Source organism: Acomys minous (assembly GCF_964271855.1).
Source record: "Acomys minous genome assembly, chromosome: 14".
In the NCBI taxonomy this organism is placed as follows: domain Eukaryota; kingdom Metazoa; phylum Chordata; class Mammalia; order Rodentia; family Muridae; genus Acomys; species Acomys minous.
The window spans coordinates 31,789,304-31,811,502 of record NC_140496.1 but is presented as its reverse complement, the minus strand read 5'-3'; the positions used below and the strand labels follow the sequence as shown (position 1 = coordinate 31,811,502).

Genomic DNA, 22,199 nt, shown 5'->3' with positions numbered 1-22,199 from the left:
CCTGACAGGACAGTGAGCTTGGCTTGCTAGCATCCCACTTTTCTTTACACCTCCAAATGTGCTGTTCCTGTTTCAATGCAAGCTCTCCTTGGGGCTTCCCCCTGGAACAGGGAGACTTCCTTACCCAAACTCCAGTGCTGGAGAGCAGAGTGGATGCTATGAATATTTACAGTAACTGTGACAAGTGTGAGGTGGAACCAAGAGCCAGGCTTGATTGATCCCCTCAAGTAATGGTAACAAAGCCCCAAGTAATGGTTTTAATTTCATCTTAATTATTGCTGTTTTTTCTTAAAGGACCAGAACAGCAAAACATCTAAGCCTGTGAATGATAACACCTTTCCAAATAGACACTTTGATTTTTATTTTAATTGTAAAAAATAATTCCAAACAAGAGTCACCACCAACCCCATGACAACTCACCAGGCAAGGCCCTGCTTCCCTCTGTCCCTCCTTGAAGTCCCCAGTGCCTAATCAACAGCCTGGGGGAAGCACCCTGCACTGACGCTAGCTTTCCCAAAGGGAGAGTTCCACATGGGGGAGGGAACACAGCAAGGCCTGCCACCATTGGAAACTGTTTGGAACCAACTGGAACAGTCCAGCCTGAAATCCCAACTCTTCCTAGAAAAGTCTAAGGGTGACACATTGGCTTGGGGCAGGGGAGGGGATGATGGGAGCAGAACAGCCCGTGGGCTTGCTCAGCCTCTTGTGGGACAAAGATAAAACTGTGGTCTTGTTAGGTTTATACTATGGCAGGTCGGAGGCTGAAGGTCAGTTAGTACATTTAGTGCTGGTGAGAAGGGTGGCCCAGCCTGGGCTACTGAAGTCCTCTGATGACCAGGCAGAGCCACGAGAGCCCACATCCCCCGTCACCTTCTGCTGAATAAGGGAGATAGGGCGGAGTCTCCACTGCTGGCTCTTGGCAGCCCACCAGTGCCAGCGTGGGCCTGATCCTCGGGAGTGCTGGAGAGCTTGAGTCCAGTAAGACTGGGGACCCCCGTGCTAAGACCCAGCTGCAGCTTTAGACCGCAGCATGGCTAGCTTAAGAGTAGCCCCCAGCCATCTGACTCGTGGCCGCATTGCTGCCCACTCCTCGCCAGGCCTGGAAGCTGAAGAAAGCGCTCACTCCATAGGCGATCATCACCAGACAAGCAAAAAACTGGCAAGGGAGACGAGAAAAGGCCAAGGAGGGCAGTCAGAGCAAGGAAACCACATGGGGACAGTGAAGCAGACCTCAGATGGACTTGATAACAGCTTGAGCACCCTACCCACCCTCCACCCCCGCTTTGAGTTAATCAGAACCACTTGTGGTAGCCACATACACTGCATAGCAGGCATTACATTCTAAGGGTCAGGAGCAACTGAACCACACAGGCCAGACGTGTCAAATGGTGCCAGGCCAACCATGGGTGTCCCAGCTGCTCACTGTAAAAGTGGCCATGGGGTAACTTTACAACCTAACAGGGACTTAGTGCCCACGAGTAACATTCAGGGCTGGGGATGCAGCTCAGAGGAAGCATGGGTGCCTAGCCTCACAGGCCCTGTGGTTCCAGGCCCAGAATTGAAAACAAACGAACAAAAACAATCAGTAATATTACTCAAAGCTCCCAGGAGTCTTCTGAACTAGTTTATACTCTGTATGCCAATGTGTGTTTTCAGAGGTTAGATCTCAGTTCCCAAGTGGGAGTCCACTGATTTTAAAACCACACCCACCAGGAAGAGGGAAGACGCCAAGGGCTGCCCATGCATGGACATGACCACAACTTCAGTTTCCTTGACTTCAGTTTCTTGTCTGACAAAGAACCCATAGGCTCTGCCTCTCTAGAGCAAAGTGTATACAGGGCCTTGTGGATGGAGTATGAATGGCCATTTGACATAGCCCAAGTTTTGGACTTTTGTAAGAGAATACAAGTTTAAAAAAAAAAATGCAGCTAGAATGTCTGCAGTGATTAACAGCCAGGCCAAGGTGACATGTGACATGTGAACCAAAATGAGTGTGGCACAGCAGAGGCCCACGGTGAACCCCAAGAGCTCGGGTTCTATCGGGTTCTGCTGAGGCCCACTGAGCATCCAGGCAGTGACTAAGACGGGTCTGTGAATACACAGAGGCCTAGGCTGGATGGACCCCCTGTAGAAGGCTGTGGGGACATACTTACAGAGGCAGCCGAGCGCTGGTTATATGGACGTGAGCCCCTCAGGGATGTCAGATCAACTGCCGCCGCGCAGGAGATAAAGGCAGTAACATAGAGAACCGTGGCAGTGACAAAAAAGATCATTAACTGTAGGAGAAAGGGAGAGTGGGTATAAAACATCCACCGGGAACATCATCACCACCCTTGAAGCTGAGTCTGAAAGCCCTGGCAGGAAGGCCTGAAGTGTTTGGGGCAGGACAGTGCCAGCCTACCAGGCAACATGCCACTCACCTCTAACCAGCTAAAAAAAATGCAGGCCACTCCATGTATGGTCCTATGACCACATCAGCACATGGCTTTGTGTACAGCCCTAGGATGGGACCTCAGACACACATTCCCTACCCCGTCTCCAGTGGGAGAAATCTATGCCTACCTTGGCATTATCCTAAACTCACAGGCAAATACCATGGCCAGGACCTTAGGGAATCTGTACAAGACACCAAGAAGACTGACCGTGACACTTCAGCAGGCAGCTGGGTCTGTTCCATACCTCCCATGGCTGGCTCTTGTCTCCAAACCGATGCCCTTCAGTCATTCACTGCACTATAAATTTTTCTTTAATTGCCAATACTTAAAAGTTAGATTTCACTGGGCTGGAGAGATGACTCAGAGGTTAAGAACCCTAGCTGCTCTTCCAAAGGTCCTGAGTTCAATTCCCAGCAACCACATGTAGCTCACAACCATCTATAATGAGATCTGGTGCCCTCTTCTGGTACGCAGTCATGCATGCAGACATAACACTATATATATATAATAAATCTTTTTTAAAATTAGATTTCACATGAAAACTTGAAGATTTCATTATTTTTACATATATACATATATGTGTATGTATGTGTGTATATATATATATATATATGGTTTTTTTTTTAATGTCCAAAGCAGCCAGGCAGTGGTGGCGCATGCCTTTAATCCCAGCACTCGGGAGGCAGAGGCAGGCGGATCACTGTGAGTTCGAGGCCAACTTGGTCTACAAAGTTAGTCCAGGACAGCCAAGGATACAAAGAGAAGCCCTGTCTCAAAAAAAACAAAAACCAAAAATAAATAAATAAATAAATAAATAATAAAAATGTCTAAGCCTTCTGGGCATGGTGGTACACACCTGTAATCCCAGTACTCTTTTAAGAGGCAGAGGCAGAAAGATGACAAATTTGAGGCCAACCTGATCAATATAGTGAGATACTGTCTCAAAACGCCAAACCGGACAGCGGTGGTACACACATTTCACCTCAGCACGTGGGAAGCAGAAGCAGGCAGAGCTCTGAGTTTGAAGCAAGCATGGACTCTGGTGAGTTCCAGGACAGCCAGGGCTACAGAGAAACCCTGTCTCAAATAAACCAAACACCCTCAAAGGTGGGGATAGCAGCTGACAGGAGGCAGCATGTCCAGACGCGGGGGCAGAAGACCAGGAATTGCAGGGCAACCTGGCCAACACATCAAAACTATATCCAAAAAAAAAAAAAAATTGCCAATCTCAGGGCTGGGCGTGTATCTCAGTGGTAGAGCATTTGTCCCGGATGTGTGAGGCCATGGGTTTGATTCCCAGCAATGCTAAAACAACAGAAATGGGCCGAATCCCCATCAAGGCTGAAGCTGGGCAGAGGCCCCTCCTCGGGACCGAGTACATGTTAGGTTTCTGGAACCTTCCTGGCCCAGTTCACTGGTCCATCTGGCCTGGCCCTTTAAGGAGTTGGCAGTCTCCAGCCCAGAGCTGAAAAGGATCATCATCACCCAGCTGCTCTCCCAGCTCAGCCCAGCAGCACCAGAAACAGCACCCAACTGGCATCTTTCACTGAAAGCTGTGCTGGAACCCTCTCCTTGCCTCAGACATAAGGGTCTCCTGCCCTGCAGGATTTTTTGCAAGGGGACCAGGGATAGTCGAAAGGGGGCTAGACCCAGCTGCTGCCACCTCAATCCCAAATCGTGTCCTGCACACCCTGCCAGGCTCTGGCCAATGAAACAAGTATCTAACAAACCCATTCTGTGTCAGCATGACTCACGTTTCCTCTGATTAAACAGGCATTGAATTGTAAACAATTGCTGCCTAGTCCCAGGCTCACTTGTCTTACAATCATGTGCCTCTGTGCTCACTAAAAGGCTCAGACCCAGCTGCATGCGTTTTCCGGGTTCCACAAAAACTCCAGCCATTTTCTGTGTCTGGCCAGGGTGCTTCCTCTTGTTAGAGGAGCCTGGCATGAGACAAACCTGGGGCACCCATTTTCTCCAGAGCTGCAGGGCCTCCTGGAGGCAGCTGGTATCCATGGCAGGCCCTAACTAGCACTGACAAACTCAGACCTCCCAGCTCAAATTCTTTTTGTTGTTATTGTTTTTCTGAGACAGGGTCTCTCTGTGTAGCCTTGGCTGTCCTGGGCTCTCTTTGTAGACCAGGCTGGCCTCGAACTCACAGAGATCCACTTGCCTCTGCCTCCCCAAGTGCTGGGACTAAAGGCGTGCGCCACCACGCTGGGCTCTAGCTCAAATTCTGGCCACCCTCAAGAAGGAACAATTTCGCAAGATCCCAAAGGGCATCTGCGGGACCAGTTCACAGTCCCTCTGTGCTTGTCCCTTCCCAGAACCAAGTCATTAATACACCTTCCTACCCCAGCTCTTCAAGTAGCTAAAGGTGCAGGAGGATCTCTACCAACCCAGCCTCCATTTCACAAGACGTCCTGTCATAGTCATTCACAGACAAGAGGCTCAGCCTGGCGCCTCACAGTTGCCCCGCCTCAGACTCACCACCAACGGCCAGGGGACCATGTACAATTTCATGTGCAGCTGAAACAGGTAGATGACGAAGAAGACGATTGTCACCAGCCAGAGGAAGACAGCGACGAACATGACCCAGCCATAGGCAGGATACAGATGGTATGGGGTATCAGCAATCAGCGCCCATACCAGCAGCCCCAGCACCTACGGAAAAATAGGAGGAGTCTTTCAGAGCCCCACAGTTCCAGCTGGAGGCCCAGGTCTTGCTAACTCAAAAATCTTGGGCTACCAAGATGGCTAAGAGGGTAAAATGCTCGCCACAAGTCTGACAACCCGAGTTCAATACTCGGAACTCAAGTAAAGGTATAAGGAGAAAACTGACTACCAAAAGTTGTCCTCTGACTTATGTGTGTATACTGTGGCAATGCGCCATGCCCATACTCATGATATTGAAGGGGAAAAAAAGCTTTTTAAAAGAAACCTTGGGGCTGGGTGGTGGTGGCGGCGGCGCATGCCTTTAATCCCAGCACTTGGGAGGCAAAGACAGGCGGGTTGCTGTGAGTTCGAGGCCAACCTGGTCTACAAAGCGAGTCCAGGACAGTCAAGGCTACATAGAGAAACCCTGTCTCGAAAAACCAAAAAAAAAAAAAAAAAAAAAAAAAAAGAAAGAAAGAAAGAAAGAAACCTTGACACTTGGCTCCTTCTGTATACCTCTGTGTTGGAGATCTTGCCTGGTCACTCTTTCCCCTCTTCAATCCCCACTGTGCTGTGTGACACAAGGCCATTCCTTCCTCATGTCCCCAGACACTTCCACCCAAGGTGGGAAGGAGCCTCAACTTTGTTACAATTGCATAGAAAAACCCAGCCCAACCCAACCAACCAAAAAACAAAACAAAAAAGCCCTGCTGGATACCAGGCATGGGGGCCGACACCTGTAATCCCAACACTGGAGGAAAAAAAGCAAGAGACTTATGAGTTCAAGGCCAACATCTGCCTAGTGAGTTCTAGGCCAGCCTGGGCCATGAAAACTCCTGTCTAAAAAAAAGTGTGTGTGTGCTTCGAGATGCCTCAGCAGGTAACAGGATTTATTGCCCAAGCTTAACCTGACACCTTGAAATCATTCTCCAGAACCCAAAGTGGAAGGAAGAACCCACTCCCAAATGCTGTCCTCTGGGGTCTGGTGAGATAGCTCATTGGCTAAATTTGCCTGCTGCCAAGTTGGACAACATAAGATAAACCCCAGCTTCCATATTCTCTCTCTCTCTCTCTCTCTCTCTCTCTCTCTCTCTCTCTCTCTCTCTCTCTCTCTCTCTCTCTCTCACACACACACACACACACACACACACACACACACACACACACACATGATAAGTTAAAATTTTTATTTTTTAGTTTTTCGAGACAGGGTTTCTCTGTGTAGCCTTGACTGTCCTGGACTCCCTTTTTAGACCAGGTTGGCCTCAAACTCACAGCAATCCGCTTGTCTCTGCCTCCCAAGTGCTGGGATTAAAGGCGTGTGCCACCACCACCTGGTCCCAAGGTTTCTTTTTAAAAGCTTTTTCCCCCTCCCCCAAAATCGCGAGTATGGGCATGGCGCACTGCCACAGTATACACACAGAAGTCAGAGGACAATTTTTGATAGTCAGTTTTCTCCTTATACCTTTACTTGAGCTCTGGCTGTCCTGGAACTTGCTCTGTAGTCCAGGCTGGCCTCGAACTCACAGAGATCTACCACCTGCCTCTGGCAATGCCAAGTGCTGGGATTAAAGGCGTTCGCCACCACCCCCCAATTTTTGAGACAGGGTTTCTTCTCTGTGTAGTCTTGGCTGTCCTGAACTCGCTTTGTAGATCAGGCTGGCCTCGAACTCACAGCGATCCGCCTGCCTCTGCCTCCTGAGTGCTAGGATTAAAGGCATGTGCCACCACGCCCGGCGAAGTTAAATTTTTAAAACTTGGGGGAGAGAGTGGGAGGGGGTGGAGGGAGGCAGAAACAGGGATATCTCTGTGAGATCAAGGCTACACAAAGAAACCCTGTCTCAGAAAACCAAAACACCAAACAAACAAGCAAACCAAACAGGGTGGGGAGGGGGCGCTGTTTTGTTCATTTTGTTTTTGAGACAGGATCTCACTATGTAGCCCTGACTGGCCTGGAACTCACAGATATCCACCTGCCTCTGCCTCTGCTTCTTAAATGCTGGGATTAAAGATGTGTGCACCACCATGCCTGTTTTTAAATACAATTTTAAATGAAAAGAAAGGCCTGGGATGGCTTGGGGGACCTACAACAGAGCCTGATGACCTGTGTGGTTCCTGGGATGACATGGTAGAGAGAGAGAGAGAGCCAACTTCTCAGGTTGTCATCTGATACAACCACGTGCACACCAGAGTGTTTGTGTGCACACATAATGAATAAGTGTAATAAAGATTGGAGTCTCCTACAGGCCTTTCTTCCCTCTCATGAGCCATTGGGCCTTTGGGTGAAAAAAACAAAAACACGTTCCTAGAACCACCTCTGTACAAATGGGAACAGTCTATGTGTGCTTTTCTTGGCTCAACAAAGGCTGTCTCCAGGGCTCTGATCCTGTCGCTCCTCCACCTCCCCTGCCCCTAACTCCCAGTTGTCCCTCCTACAGGTGTTACCCTCCTGTCTCGCAGAGGAACGCCAAGGGACTGACTGTTGCACTGTCCCTGTGAGGCAGGATGGCCAGACATCCCAAAATCCCTGACTTCGTATGTTGAAAACTAACAGCATGGACTTTGTTTAAAACCTGCTCCCCTTTCCATCTGCACAACCGCCCTGTGCTTCCTGACCTCATTTGCAATGGTGCAGGGACCACACTCACCTCAAAGCCTGTGAGTTAAGCTCATTTTTATACATGGGAGCACTGGTCTGCTGCCACATGTGATTTCTCCCCTAGAGTCCCACACACAGACTCCTTGCAGGGGCACCACCCAATGAGCCTAGGGGAGGCCCCTGCAGCTGTCCTAAGCCTCCCCAACCCTTTCTTTGCTGGCCGAGGATCTCTAGGTTGGGGGACAGCCACCCTTCTCTTGTCTGGAACCCTGCCACCATGGGTGTAGAAGTCTGCTGTGGCTCTGGAGAAAGCCTCCATTGCTGACGAAGACACAGAAGGATTGTTCCTCCCTCTGCCTGCACATCGCGGAAGCCTGTGGCCCCAGCCCAAAGGGGAGACCACTTTCAGCCAGATCTTAGGAGCAGAGCTAGCTTGGGGAACAAGTCCCCTTCCCTGGGCTGCCCACTCTGCTAACAGGCCACTTGCAAGTTCTCAGTCACCTAAAAGAGAGGTTCTCACCAGTAGATTCATGACCTAGAGATGAGGTTCCGCCACCCACCTCCTCCCAAACCACCCCAAAGACCACAGGAAATTTTGTTTTGTTTTTGGTTTTTTTGTTTGGTTGGTTGGTTGGTTTTGGGTTTTTTGTTTTGTTTTTGTTTTCTTTTTTTTTTTTTTTGTTTTTGTTTTTTGTTTTTTCGAGACAGGGTTTCTCTGTGTAGCCTTGGCTGTCCTAGACTCACTTTGTAGACCAGGCTGGCCTCGAACTCACAGTGATCCTCCTGCCTCTGCCTCCCGAGTGCTGGGATTAAAGGCGTGCGCCACCATGCCCGGCTTAGTTTTTGTTTTGTTTTGGTTTCTTTTTGTTTGAAATATGAAGCAGGCTAAGGACAAGGACAGCCTGAGGCTGAGCAGGCTCTGTGCCGGTTCTCTCCAGCCAGGGTGAGCCCCCGACACCCCATGTAACACAGCACCCTTCTGTCTGTTCTTGACTCTGACTCTCACAAGCAGGCCTAGGGATTGGCCCATATGCCTACTTTACAGTGAAGAAGATGGGACAGTGTAGCGGGGCCTTACACACACACACACACACACACACACACACACACACACACACACACACACACTCAGGACAAGATATCTTGGATCCCTCCTTCCCTCCCTCCTCCTTTCTCTTTCTTGGCAAGGTCTCCTTAGTCCAGACCAGCCTTGCACTCACACTTCTGCCTCTCATATCATACTGATATTACAAGCATATGACATAATACATAGACCCCACACACACCTTTTACTCCCCACCCAAGCCACAAAACCCCAGAGCACCGGAAGAGGTCATTTCCGTCAGGAGAATGAAGACTCTTTGGATTAACATCCTATGCAGGTTTTTGGGTGAGAAGTGGGACAGTGGGTCTTCTGTGAAGTAGGTTCCAGGCCCCCCCACCCTGCCACTGCCACCAGGTACTCAGTGGACGTTCCCTATCCTGTAACACCAATTTCCCGATAACCCTCTTTCTAGGCTGTCTTGCCAAGTTCCCACAAGATCTCAGGAGCTATACCCTGTAGGTAAAAGGTGAGTGAGCCTAGAACCCGGCTCTGCCTTGCCAGAGCTGAGGAAGGAATTGCTGAGGAACAGATAAAGCAAAATGTGTCAGCACCCTCCAAGGGCAGGGCTGTAGGAACATAGGTGTCCCCACCCTGTCCCCCTCCACTCCTGCTTTCCAGCTCAATAAACACATAATAGAGATAAAGCAGCAGATAAGTGGAGGAATTTGTGTCCCTTTGGGCTGTCCAGCCTGGCCCGAAGCCCGGTTTCTGCCTTAGAACAAGGAAGGTCCGTTCCTTTAATAGAACCCAACAAACTGGTTTCTCCTTGTCCCTAAGCCATCAGCCTGGGTATTTTGCTGACCCCTTGGTTGACCTGGATGGTCCTGCCAGGGAGGTTCCAGAAGCTGCAGGACCCCCTGGGACTCACTGAAAGGCCACCTGGTGCAGATGCCACTCTAGCTGTGGTGCCAGAAGCCTTGACTCAGCCTGGGGGCCCCACTCTTCAGTGCTAGTAAAAGGGGAACAGAGAATGAAGCCAAAGTCCCTGATTCTGCAGCCTGCTCCTGTGACACCTACCAGAACTCCGAGTCCAGAACATGTCTCATAGGACACACACATCCCTCCTGAGTGACTTGTCCCCGGGTACCTTTCCTCACAACCCTCCTGGTGTGCTTCAGACCCAGGACAAAACAGCTCCAGATTCTTCCAGCACTCTCCGTCCCTGTCCGCTTGCAGGACATGGCTGACATACCCTGCCCTCTACCTTGAGCTTTCCAGGGCAGAGCTTTTTCTTCCCCTTCATCATATAATCTGGACATTTTGCTTTCCCGTCCCCCCCCCCCTTTCTCCCTTGCATGGCAGCCAAAAGCTGCTTCCAATAAACCTACATTTATATATTTTAACCTACCTTACATGAAAAGCAATCCAACATCCTCATTGCTTTTCAATTATAGGAAAAGGGAAGAATGTTAGCATACCTGCCCCAAGTCTGCCTAGCAACCTATGACATCATCACCTGCTCACCACTAGGTGTGCCAGCTGCCCAGGATATAAAAAGGACAAACCCACCTCATCTCCCTTTCTTCCCTGCTCCTCTTTTATTTATTTATTTATTTATTTATTTATTTAGGTTTTTCAAGACAAGGTTTCTCTGTGTAGCCTTGGCTGTCCTGGACTCGCATTGTAGACCAGGCTGGCCTCGAACTCATAGCAATCCGCCTGCCTCTGCCTCTTTCTCTCTCCTCCCCTCCTCTCCCTTTGGGGCACTCCTCCCCCTTTCCCACTCTCCCTCGCTCCTACAGTAAATTCCATATTGTATCTGTTGCCTGGCATCTTATTTTCATGTTTATTATTATAGTAGCACTTCTGTGTCTAGGCACCACCCCCCCCAAGGTGCTCCCACATCAGCAAGTTGGGCCAGATCAAAAGCATAAACTGGCCAGGCACTCCAGCACTCGGGAGGCAGAGGTAGGCAGATCTCTGTGCGTTCGAGGCCAGCCTGGTCTTGAAAGAGAGTCCAGACCAGCCAAGGCTACACAGAGAAACCCTGTCTTGAAGAAAAACAAAAACAAAACAAAACAAAGCATAAACTGTTCTGCTCACAGGGTGGGTGCTGTGAGAACAAAGTCAGGTGAGGAGGGCTACTAGAAGGAGGAACAATTGTGGACACAGGGCGGAAGAAGCTCTCACCGCCGACATGTGATGAGGATGAAGGAGGCGAAGGAGGGAACACAGAGAAGCATGTGAACTCCAGCACAGGGTGCATGTGAAGTTGAGAGTTGTTCTTTCAAAGTCTGTAGAAACTTGTGTATTTTGATAGGGATTGCATTGAATTTGCAGAGTGCTTTTGGGAAGAGGGTCACTTTTACAATGTTGATCCTCCTGATCCACAAGCATGGGAAGTCTTTCCATCTTCTGATATCTTCTTCAATTTCTTTCTTTAGAGACTTGAATTTTTTTTTTTTCATACAAGTCTTTCACTTGCTTGGTTAGAGTCACGCCAAGATACTTTGCAATGCTACCACCTCTGGCATTCTGGGTAGCCTTGACCCGTGTCCATCCACCCCCTACTTTCTAAGACTCTCAGACCCACATAGATTTACCGCATGGCCTATGGAGGCTCACTTAGCGTTTCTGGACTATGTCCTCATCTGCAGCGCACGAAGGAGGTTTGTTTGTTTTTAAATTGGGTGAGAAGTTCAGGGACAGAAATGCCTAGTTGGGTTACCTACCCTACAGGTGTGTCTGTGTCCATAGAGACTGGGGAGGAGGGTGCGGTTACGTGGTTTAGTTAAAACTTTGGGGCTGGGCAAGGGCTGAGCTAAGGGTTGCTGGGTAAAGCCATGCTATGCAAGGATTCTGTCCAGAGCCACTCCCATTCAGAGCTGCTAAGTCCTGGACAGGGTGTTAGATGTTTGTCAATTTTTTTTTTTTAAGGTTTTTCGAGACAGGGTTTCTCTGTGTAACTTCCCTGGCTGTCCTAGATTTGCTTTGTAGACCAGGCTGGACTTGAATTCAGAGAGCTCCACCTGTCTTAGCCTCCCGAGGGCTAGGATTAAAGGCAAATGCCACCACACCAGGCTTAGATGTTTGCCTTTTATTTTTGTGACATCTTCAGTGTCTAAATGTTAGTAATTTAAGCCAAATGTTTTAGAAAGAGTGACGGTGGACACAGACCACTGAGACAAAGAACTTGGGGGGGAGGGGCAGGAACACCTGAAGGTGAATCGTGGTGCCAAGTCTTTCACAGCCCTCAGTGACTGCTCCGCACTACAATACCAGGAAATTGAGGCCCAGGATGGCTACATGACCCTTCCTGGGGTTTCCACCTCAACCAGGGCACAGCTAGGCAGTTGAAGACACTCAGAACTTGGCCTAGCCTGGCCTGACCTAGCCCAGCCTCCACCCCCCACCCTGCCCAGTCTCCCTACACTGAAAGGGACTTTATGGGGACCAAAAAAAAAAAAAAAATCACCCATTGTCTCATGAGAGACAAAGGGGCAAGAGACAGAGGCTCCAGGCGCCTGGGTTGGCCACACCACCACCACCACACACCACCCCTCCTACTCTCTGTGCCAAAGTGTGATATCGAGATCGCTCAGTGTAATGCTGAGCTCACCCAGATGGCGAGACCCCCCCAAAAAGACCACCAGGACTCGATACCGATGCAACATACACAGGGTCCTGTATTAACGGGCTTAGAGCTTCGGATCACAGTCCTTCCTGCCACAGCAGGATAGGAGAGTGACCCCGAGCGTCAAGGGCGACGGGCTTATAAAGGGAAGTGGGGATTGTGGGTCCACGGAATGCCGACCTTCAGGGAGGTTGGGTGGAGGCTGGATCTTCGGGGAAGTTGCAGGTCCCAAGAATGTTGACCTTCAGGCAGGTTGGGTGGAGACTGCGTGTGTGCGATGGGGAAGTCTTTTTTTTTTTATGTTGGGAGCTAATTGTATGTAATCACTCATAGTTTCTGGAATTGCTGGCAGGTGTCATTCCCAGAACAGAGGGAGAAGGGTCACCTAAGGGACAAGTTCTCATACAGGCCATCATTAATTGCAGAATATACATTACATATAGAATGCGGCATTAATTTTGCCCTTACAAAAAGAGGGCCGGGGAGGCACCTCGGAATTCTTGCACAGGACACGAAGCGTTCCAGAACACAGGAGCCATCATGCCCAGATCCTCGGTAAGTCCCAGAGCCACCCAACTGTCCCGTTCTCTATCTGAAACAGGCACACAACGAACTATACTGAGTCACTCAGCCAGGGCACACTCTCCCAGGGCCAGTTCTGTGCCAAGCTGTTCCAGGTTCACGGGAGGGAGTTGGGCCTAGGTTGCAGGAGTTCCACCTAGACCTTAATCAGCACCAGTATTCCAAATGCAGCTTACACTATGCTATTTGCAAGTCCCAGGTCTCAGAAGAGAGTGTTTAAATCCCAGAGGTACAAGAGTTTACACACACACACACACACACACACACACACACACACACACACACTGATGGCTAAGCCATGTGGACCTGAAGTATCTTCAACCACATGGTTCCCACGTGTCCCCAGTATTTTAGAAAAAGCATCCAGCCATGCTGGTGGCACTTGGGAGGTAGAGGCAGGAGGGTTGCCACACAAGATCCTGTGCTGTCTCCATGCCCTCCCTCTACAGCAGACTCCGCGGGCCTCGCTCCTGTCCTGTCACTGGCCGATGTGTGAGGCATGTGGCAGTTCTGTGACTCCCATTCCGCTCTCCATCCCCAGCAAATGGCCACGTGCCCAAAAGCGTTCCAAAAGCTTACAGCACCCAGTCTACACTGCACCCCTCGTTCTTCCCCAGGGGGTCCCCATGATGTCTGCCTGGGTCTTCCTCAACACTAGGGTCCCTCCAGCCGTGAAGAACATCTCGGAAAGTTCTCGTTCTGCTTGAGAAGTCCCCGGCAGAGCTCTCGTACTCACTGCTCCAGCCGTAGTCTGGCATCTGGCTTCCTGGGCCATCCTCTCTCTGAGCAGCCCACCTTTTCTCCCAAGAGAAGCATCAGCCCATTTCACAGAAGATGAGGATCTAGCATAAGGACATTCATAGGAGGGGTGATGGACAGACCAGGGGTACACTTCCTTTCCCTTAGTACTGACCGAACTCCTAGGAGGTGAGGACATTGTCCTGGAAACTAATGCTTGGAAGAATTGTCACTGGGAATGCCAGAGTTGGGGGGCTATCACAGCCTATGAATTTCTCAGCCCTGTAAAGCCTACAGATCTGGCTGGAGAGGCAGGGTGTGGCCTGAGCATATCTCTCCCATCTCCACTCCCAGGAGGGGCCGGTGCCCACCCCCACCCCCACCTCAGCAGATGGGGAACAGAGTTTCATCTGGTGTCAGACGTCATCCAGCCCACAGTCAATGCTGAGCTGAAGAGTAGGTCCCACCTGACCTTTGGCCTTATCCTCACTTGGAGACCCTGCTGTGCCGCCCTGCCTCTCCTCCCTGAGCAAACAGGAGAAGGGCACCCTGCCCAACTGCCCAGCAGCAAAAGCCAGAGGCCTGTTCTGTCAGAATCAGGGCTGGTTCTTGCTGTCAAGGGAAACAGCCTCCACCTAGGTTCACAGCAACCATGAAGAGACTGGTGGACATAGTCCAGTCACCACAGCCAGACACATGGCAACTGCCCTGATGCACAGGATGCCTTTGTAAATGTGGACTGGTCCCTTCCTGAAATAGAGGTTATTTTTTGCTTACAGATGACTAGGAAAAACTCCCAGGGTACCCAGTAAGTAGTCCTGAACTCACTCACTGCTGTGTGACCCAGGAAAAGTGCCTTCCCCTCTCTGGGCCTGATAGACATCCACACTCCTCAAAGCTTTGGACTTAGCCACAAACTGTGCAATTTCCTACTTCCCAACACTTTTATTTACTTGGAATGATTTTTGTTTGTTTGTTTCTTGTGATAATCCTGACTGTCCTGGACTTTGTAGATGGGGCTGGCTGGCCTCGAACTCACAGACATCGGCCTGCCTCTGACTCCCAAGTGCTGGGATCGAAGGCATATGCCACCATGCCTGGCCTTTTTTTTTTTTAATCTTATTTTTATTTTTTTGGTTTTTCGAGACAGGGTTTCTCTGTGTAGCCTTGGCTGTCCTGGACTCACTTTGTAGAGCAGGCTGGCCTCGAACTCACAGAGATCCGCCTGCCTCTGCCTCCCGAGTGCTGGGATCACAGGCATGCACCACCACGCCCGGCTTGAGACATTTTCTTTTTAAAGTTCATGCTCACTCCTAGGAGGTCAGAGACAAGAGTAACCACACTATAAGCCAGTCATCTCTGCTTATCAGATTGGGGTGCGTCCAAAAGTATGCCATATCACCAGCCAGGATGGCTGTAAAAAGCAGGTGCCGCCTGGGGATAGGGCACAGGGGTGACCTCCATGGAGGTCACTTGGCAATCCCCCTCCCTATCCCAAGTGCAGCAGGGTGTGGTAGCACAGGCCTGTCTCCTCAGCTATTTGAGAGGCTGAGGCAAGGGGATTGTAAAATCAGGTCCAGCCTAGGGTAGTTTAGGCAACTTAGGGACAATCTCAAGATTGAAAAAAGTAAAAAGAGGGCTGGGAGTAACTGTGTTAAAATTAAACATAATAAGGCCGGGCATGGTGGCACACGCCTGTGATCCCAGCACTCAAGGAGGCAGAGACAGGTGGATCGCTGTGAGTTCAAGGCCAGCCTGGCCTACAAAGTGAGTCCAGGAAAGCCAAGGCTACACAGAAAAAGCCTGTCTCAAAAATAAAAAAAATAAAAAATACACAACAAATATATAATAATGTGAAAACTGCATCTGAACAGTTAAATCTCTACCTTCAGCAGCCTAAAGTAGGATTGAGCAGGAATGGGGTGGGGTGCAAACACACAGCATTTGCCCTCTGACCCCGATCGCCAACTTTCAGAAACGTGTCACACAGCAGTGGCATATGCAGAATTGCTCATGGCAGAGAGCATAAAATAGCAAGGGAATGGAAATTTAGCTCCACAGCAGCTAAAGAGGCAGGGTGTACAAAACCCACTCAGACATACCATAAAGCTACTGCTGGCCTTCTAAAATTACACTTTTAGACATTTTATGGTGGGTGTACATGTGCATATGCATGGGCAGTTAAATACCACGGTGCCCATATGGAGGTCAGAGGGCAAGTTGCCAGAGTCGGTTCTGGTCTTCTACCACATGGGCCATTCAGCTTGGTAGCACAGCCATCTCACCCCACCCCCGAGACCATCAAAAAAAAAAAATCTTAAGATGTATTTATTATTTATACAGTATTCTACCCACCATAAGAAGGCACCAAATCTCATTACAGGTGGTTGTGAGCCACCATGTGGTTGCTGGAAATTGAACTTGGGACCTTTGAAAGAGCAGACAGTGTTCTTAACCTCTTAGCCATCTCTCCAGCACCCCCATCAATGTTTTTTAAAGGCATAAAAGGACTGAAAATGCTCTAAAGTAGCTGGATCCAAGGACAGCTTTAGCATTGTCTGCACATGCCTTGGGTTTTCTCTGTCTTCTGAATGCTGGGGTACACACAGACACACACACACACACACACACACACACACACACACACACACCATACCTGGCTAAGATTTTTGGTTGGTTTTGGTTTCGGTTTTTCCAGACAGGGTTTCTCTATATAACCCTAACTGTCCTGGAACCTGCTTTGTGTGTATATGTTGGAGTGTGTGTGTGTTTGGGGGGGGGGTGTTTGGAGACAGGGTGTCTCTGTGTAGCCTTGGCTGTCCTTTGTAGACCAGGCTGGCCTCGAACTCACAGCAAACTACCTGCCTCTGCCTCTCAAGTGCTGGGACTAAAGGCGTGCGCCACCACGCCCGGCCTGGAACCTGCTTTGTAGACCAAGCTAGCCTGGAACTCAAAATCTTCTTGCTTTTGTTTTTTAAAAGAGAATATATCTATATACTCACTAGGTAACTACAAATAAATTCCCAAAGCTTTCACACTCTTACCAACCAGTGAGTGGGAATAAAACCATGCAGGGCATTCATAGGCTCAGACCAGTGCTAGGGAAACCCAGTTCCACCCACCGCTGCTCACATCTGCTCAGCAACACAGCAGGCCCTTCTTGGAAGTCAGAGCTCTTTAGGGCCTTGTCCTGTCCTTCCATGGAGAGAAGCCAGCCTGCCTGCTGGGACTAACATAGAGCCAGAATCATCAGGAAGAACATCCTCATGTCCCCAAGAGCAAACGTTCAAGCTTGCCTAAGAGCCCTAGGATCTTAGGGCCCAGTGAATCCTATTTTTGTTCCAACATGTGCCAGGCTAAGCTTGGCAGGGACGACCTCTCTACCAACACCATTTCACAGACAAGGGTATAAGAATGAGGTACAAGCCAGGCGGTGGTGATGCACACCTTTAATCCCAGCACTTGGGAGGCAGAGGCAGATGGATCTTTATATCTTCATGAGTTCAAGGCCAGCCTGGTCTACAAAGTGAGTCCAGGACAGCCAAGGCTATACAGAGAAACCCTGTCTCTGGTGGGTGGGGGTGGGGGTAGGGTAGGAAGGGGAGACAATAAAAATAAAAAGACAAATAAATAAAAAGAATGAGGTATAAGGGAGCGGGGAATCAAGAACTTCCCTAGGAGCCCAAGTTGAAAGAAGCAAAACCTGGATTCGAACCTAAACCTTTGCCTTCAGGCCTACAATCAATCAGTGTTCTCAAAGATACTCTGGCGGACTATGGAGGCAGAGGAGGCCTCTTAACTGTTTACCTAACAACAGAACTGGGTGGCTGCCCGCAATCTGAAGAGGAAGGCACAGTGCCAACACCCCCATTCCCTCAAGGCATCCATCACGTAGCCCTCACATCCTGGGCATCAGGGCTTAGTCCACTGTCTCTCCTAAATCTCTTTTATTTCCCACCTCCCCATCACTATTTAGCTCAGGCTGGCCTCAAACTCACGATCCTCCTGCTTCGGCCTGCCACTCACAGAAGCGAAGGAGTTAAATGCCTGTGTGCCACCCTGCTAGAACCTTCTTCTAACACCCCATTCACAGAAGAGCTCACCTCTGCCCAGGAAGCCTTCCTCATGTGACTTGGCTCAAGTGCCTCTGAGCTTATCAGTACGTCACAGGTAAGATCATCCTTTGTCCCAAAGCAGGGGAGGCGAGTGGCAAAAGTGGCAAAAAAGATGGGCACTTCAGCTGGGCAGTGGTTGGTGCCTGCATTTAATCCCAGCACTCAGAAGGCAGAGGCAGGAGAGTCTCTGTGAGTTTGAGGGCAAGCCTGGCCTACAGAACAAGTTCCAGGACATCCAGGGCTACACAGAGAAATTCTGTTTCAAAAAAAATAAAATAAAATAAAATAAAACAAAACAAAGAAAATAAAAAGAAAAGGATGGACATTTCACCCCACATTCTTCAATTTTTCTTTCTTTCTTTTTTTCCTTTGGTTTCTCTGTGTAAGAGCCCTACCTGTCCTGGAACTCTCTTTGTAGATCAGGCTTGGCCTCAAACTCAGAGATCCAGAGAAGCTCAGAATTTGAACCACGCAGGTTTCCTGCTAGGCAGTGTCTCTTGCCTCTTGCAAGTCAGTTCCTCTCTCCAAACCATCCATTCGGCTTTAGAAACACACTAACTCTTGTTTTTTTGTTTTGTTTTGTTTTGGTTCGGTTTTGGTTTTTCGAGACAGGGTTTCTTTGTGTAACAGACCTGGTTGTCCTGGACTCACTTTTGTTGACCAGGCTGGCCTCGAACTCATAGTGATCCACCTGCCTCTGCCTCCTGAGTGCTGGGATTAAAGGCGTGCGCCACCACGCCCGGCTCACACTAACTCTTCTGATTTAATGATTAATAGCGCCATCGGATATTCTTCCTGGAGTTAGACCGGGATGGGCAGGGTTGTGGAGTAGTAAAGACCATCAGATGTCTGTGGACTCAGACAGGTTCTGCAGGCGAAACACCGGGCTAGATGAAGACCAATGTTTTGCTCAAGAAGCTGGGCCCTTCCTACCCACCCATCTCGCCATCGATGCAGGACCCTCTCTACTCTGGGATTACAGAGCAGCCTGCCTGGTCAGCAAGGAGCTCCATCTTCTCAGTTACTGACTCCCCCAGGCAGCCGTCCCTGATCCCCAGGGGCAGGCACTAGGCACATCCTCCAAAACTCCACACTTCACTCACACTTCAAGAGCAAACCTGTAAGGTAATGAAGAGTAGGGGCCAGAGAAGTGAGAAAAACTGCTCCCAGGGAGTGAGTTGTTTTCTCCTCTGGTAAGAGGAGAATATCTTAGTCAAACCTAGCTAAGGTGGTGAGCGCCTTTGATCCCAGCACTGGGTTCAAGGTCGGCCTGACCTATATGAGTTCCAGGAGAGCCATGGCGACCTAGAGAGACCCTGTCTAAAAAAAAAAACAAAAAAAAACGAAAGACACTTAGCCAAAAGGTCTAGACAAGCCTCCAGTGTGCTTTCGTTGGCTTCCCAGTGGGTATGGTGCCGGTCTGTGCCCCTCCCCCATCTTGGCCCCAGTGGAGTAGTAGGTTGCCACAGAAACATCTTAGGAAGTCGCTGAGGCAGACTGGTACAGTCTCCAAGTGAGGTCTGGAGAACGAATATTGGGAAGGTGCTAGGGAGTAAAAAGGAACCTATCGCTTCACACCCTGATGTGTTCATGCTCTGAAACCTCTCAAGACCACCAACCCAACCAAGACCCTAGAAGTATAAGATACTGGGCTCCTGGCCAGACCAGCGATGCTTGAACTCCTGCTCAGCCTGTGCGCTATTTTATCCACCTCCACTTAACTCAGCCATCAACCATCATTCCCTGCACTACGGGAACATCATCCCATTCTAGTGAAAGCTCAGCCCCAAAGTTATGCTTCTTAGTTCCTCCCAGGCCAGGTCAAAGCTGACCCTCAGGAGTGAGGTCCAAAGGGCCCAGATAGAAACCCCTGGTGTGTTGGTACCGGAGAGTAAGCTCACCACTTGGGAAGATCTAGTTCAAGGTTAGCCTGGGCTACACAAGAAATTTGAAGCCAGCTTTGGCTACAGAAAGGATTCAAGACTAGCCTATATGTGACCCTGTCTCAAAAATAAATCAAATAAACTAAACAAAACAAACAAACCAATCACCAAGAGCCCAACACATCCTGGGTTGATAGTGTCTACCGATGCAGATTTAAATTGGTCCCAGAAGAGGACACCGTGCTACCCCTCCCCCATTTCATCAAAACCAAACAATATTCAAAAAACACTCCCGGAGAAGACTGTTAAAAATGCAAATTTCTTGCTGCATTTCCGCAGATTCAAAGCGCAATTTCACATTTTTCCTCCGGGGGTGGGGCCCAAGAATCTGAATTTTAAACAAACCCAGGCAGGAGATTGGGGGGGGGGGAAGGGCTCACGAAGGAACACCAGAAATCCCGGAAACCAAGGCAACAGGCCCCAGATGGAGGTGGCCGCTCCCCTGGAGAGCAGGAAAGACTAAAGTCTCAGCAGTGGGCCTCCCCGATTCCACCGCCCATTCCACCGCCCTGCCCTGTCAGCCAGACTTAATGTGCTCACTGGAGAGATGGCAACAGAGAGGGATCTAGGACCATCTCCAGTGCCACCCTATACCTCTACCAGTGGACTTGGTTAGTGGAGACCGCTCCCCAAGGGCATCCATAGACCTCCAGATCCTCACTGGAAGGTACTGTGAAAAGACAGCTGACACCTCAGGATGCACCCAGTGACAGGGGGCAAAACTTGGGTCCTCAGCTGGGGCCTGCGCAGAGATCTGGGGATCGCAGGCACGTGGCTTCTGGCCTCCCACGAATCTCCACAGTCCAAGGCAGAAGATTCGACTCGGGGACCCTGAGCAAGTGGCCTAGAGGGAGCCTCCGCGCGCTTCAGGGCCACAGATGCGCTCTCCTGCCTTGTTCAGGACGGCTGCAGGGCGGCCGTACCGAGTGTCTGTAGCCAAGCGAAGACGCGGACAGTGGACTTTGCCCGGTGGAGAAAGCTAGGGCACGGTCCCAGAGGGAAGGGGGGCAGGGCAGAAGGAAAGGGACAGACTAGCGGACAGTTGTGCGCGGCGATCTCAGCAGCGATGTCGCCGCGGGAACAGCCCGGGTGGAGTATGGGGTCCCCTCCACATGAAACATGTTGTGTTCGCAAGAATGCCACACGGGCGTCCCGAAGTACGAGGTTCCAGGCGATCTCGGGAGCGTGCGTCCCGAGGGTCCCCAGAGAGTCCCCCATCCAGTCCCCAAGCTACCCTGCTCACCAGCTGCAGTAGCGCGAGCACTCCGAGGGCGGAGCGCACGAAGCCTAGGTCGGGTCGCAGGGCAGATACAGACGCGCCCACGCCTTGCGCGGGGCTGCTGGTCCTCGTGCTCACTTTCGACGGGAACTCGGCCATGGCGGTCGCGAGCCTACGACGCTCCGGCCGCGCTCCCGGCGCTGCTCCGGGGCTGCGACTGCGGCTCCCGCTGCTGGCTAGGAGCGGGAACCCTGGGCTGAACCAACAGGTGCGCGACGCCCCGCCCCGCTCCGCCCGAGGCACCACCCCTCTCTGACGCCCCGCCCCTTAACCCTCTGTTCTCCGGGCTGCTCTAGATAGCCATCTTGAAGTGTCCATAGACCGATCTAGCCACGTGACCTTGTTTTCTCTCCCAAGTTCCTAGGGTGCTTTGTCCTTGGGTAGGTCTCTGTGAAGAACCATCTGGAAGAGCTTTACCCAGACTAGGGGGAAGCAGTGGAGGACTGTCTTTTCTAGACTGCAGGCGGGTTCCTTTCTAAACAGAAAATGTGCAAACCAGGCGAGATGATTCACATCTGTAATGGAGGAGAGGGGATCATGGAAAATTCAAGGCTAGCCTGGCTGTATAATGAATCTCAACCTTGTCTGGGCTGCAGGGTGAGATACCTACAGGGTGTCTCAAAGCAAACTGACCGACTAACTAACACAGTACCCAAGGCGGGCTGAGAGCCATGTGACTGTAATCCCAGCACTGAAAGATCTGGAGGATCAACTCAGAATCATTTTGGGCTACATAGTAAATTCCTGCTTAGCCTGGGATACATGAGACCTTGTCCACAAAACAACCAAAACCCCAAACCAAAACAAACCAACAAAAACCTAGTCGAGTGTTACACACTAATCCCAGATATTAGGGAGCTAAAAATACAAAAGGATTGGAGATGGAGCTACACGGCAGCATGGTTTTCTGGTGTGGCAGGGAAGGCACAGGTCCCTGGAGTCAAGTCCCAGCACTGCATGTAGTAACTGACTCTCTAAAAGGACTGAAGACTGGCTCCTTCTCTGTCCTGGAGCGTGTGCAGGCGCTCACTTTGAAGAACTGTGAGAATACAAAAAGCCCTGTGGAAGCCAGGTTGGGTGGTGCACACCTTTAATCCCAGCTCTTGGGAGGCAGAGGCAGGTGGATCTCTGTGAGTTCGAGGCCAACCTGCTCTACAAAGCATGTCCAGGACAG

At 50.3% G+C, this 22,199-nt stretch overlaps 1 protein-coding gene across 1 annotated transcript; it reads right to left on the bottom strand.

The window, feature by feature from the left end:
* Positions 1 to 336: 336 nt before the first annotated feature.
* On the bottom strand, positions 337 to 21,241 carry PLLP (plasmolipin). The gene is made up of 4 exons (XM_084757352.1): positions 20,990 to 21,241; positions 4,926 to 5,099; positions 2,154 to 2,276; positions 337 to 1,156 (listed from the first exon to the last, which is right to left on the bottom strand). Exons 1-4 carry the CDS (start codon positions 21,122 to 21,124, stop codon positions 1,040 to 1,042), a joined length of 549 nt encoding a protein of 182 aa, XP_084613478.1. The 5' UTR covers positions 21,125 to 21,241; the 3' UTR covers positions 337 to 1,039.
* Between the last annotated feature and the right edge of the window lie 958 nt (positions 21,242 to 22,199).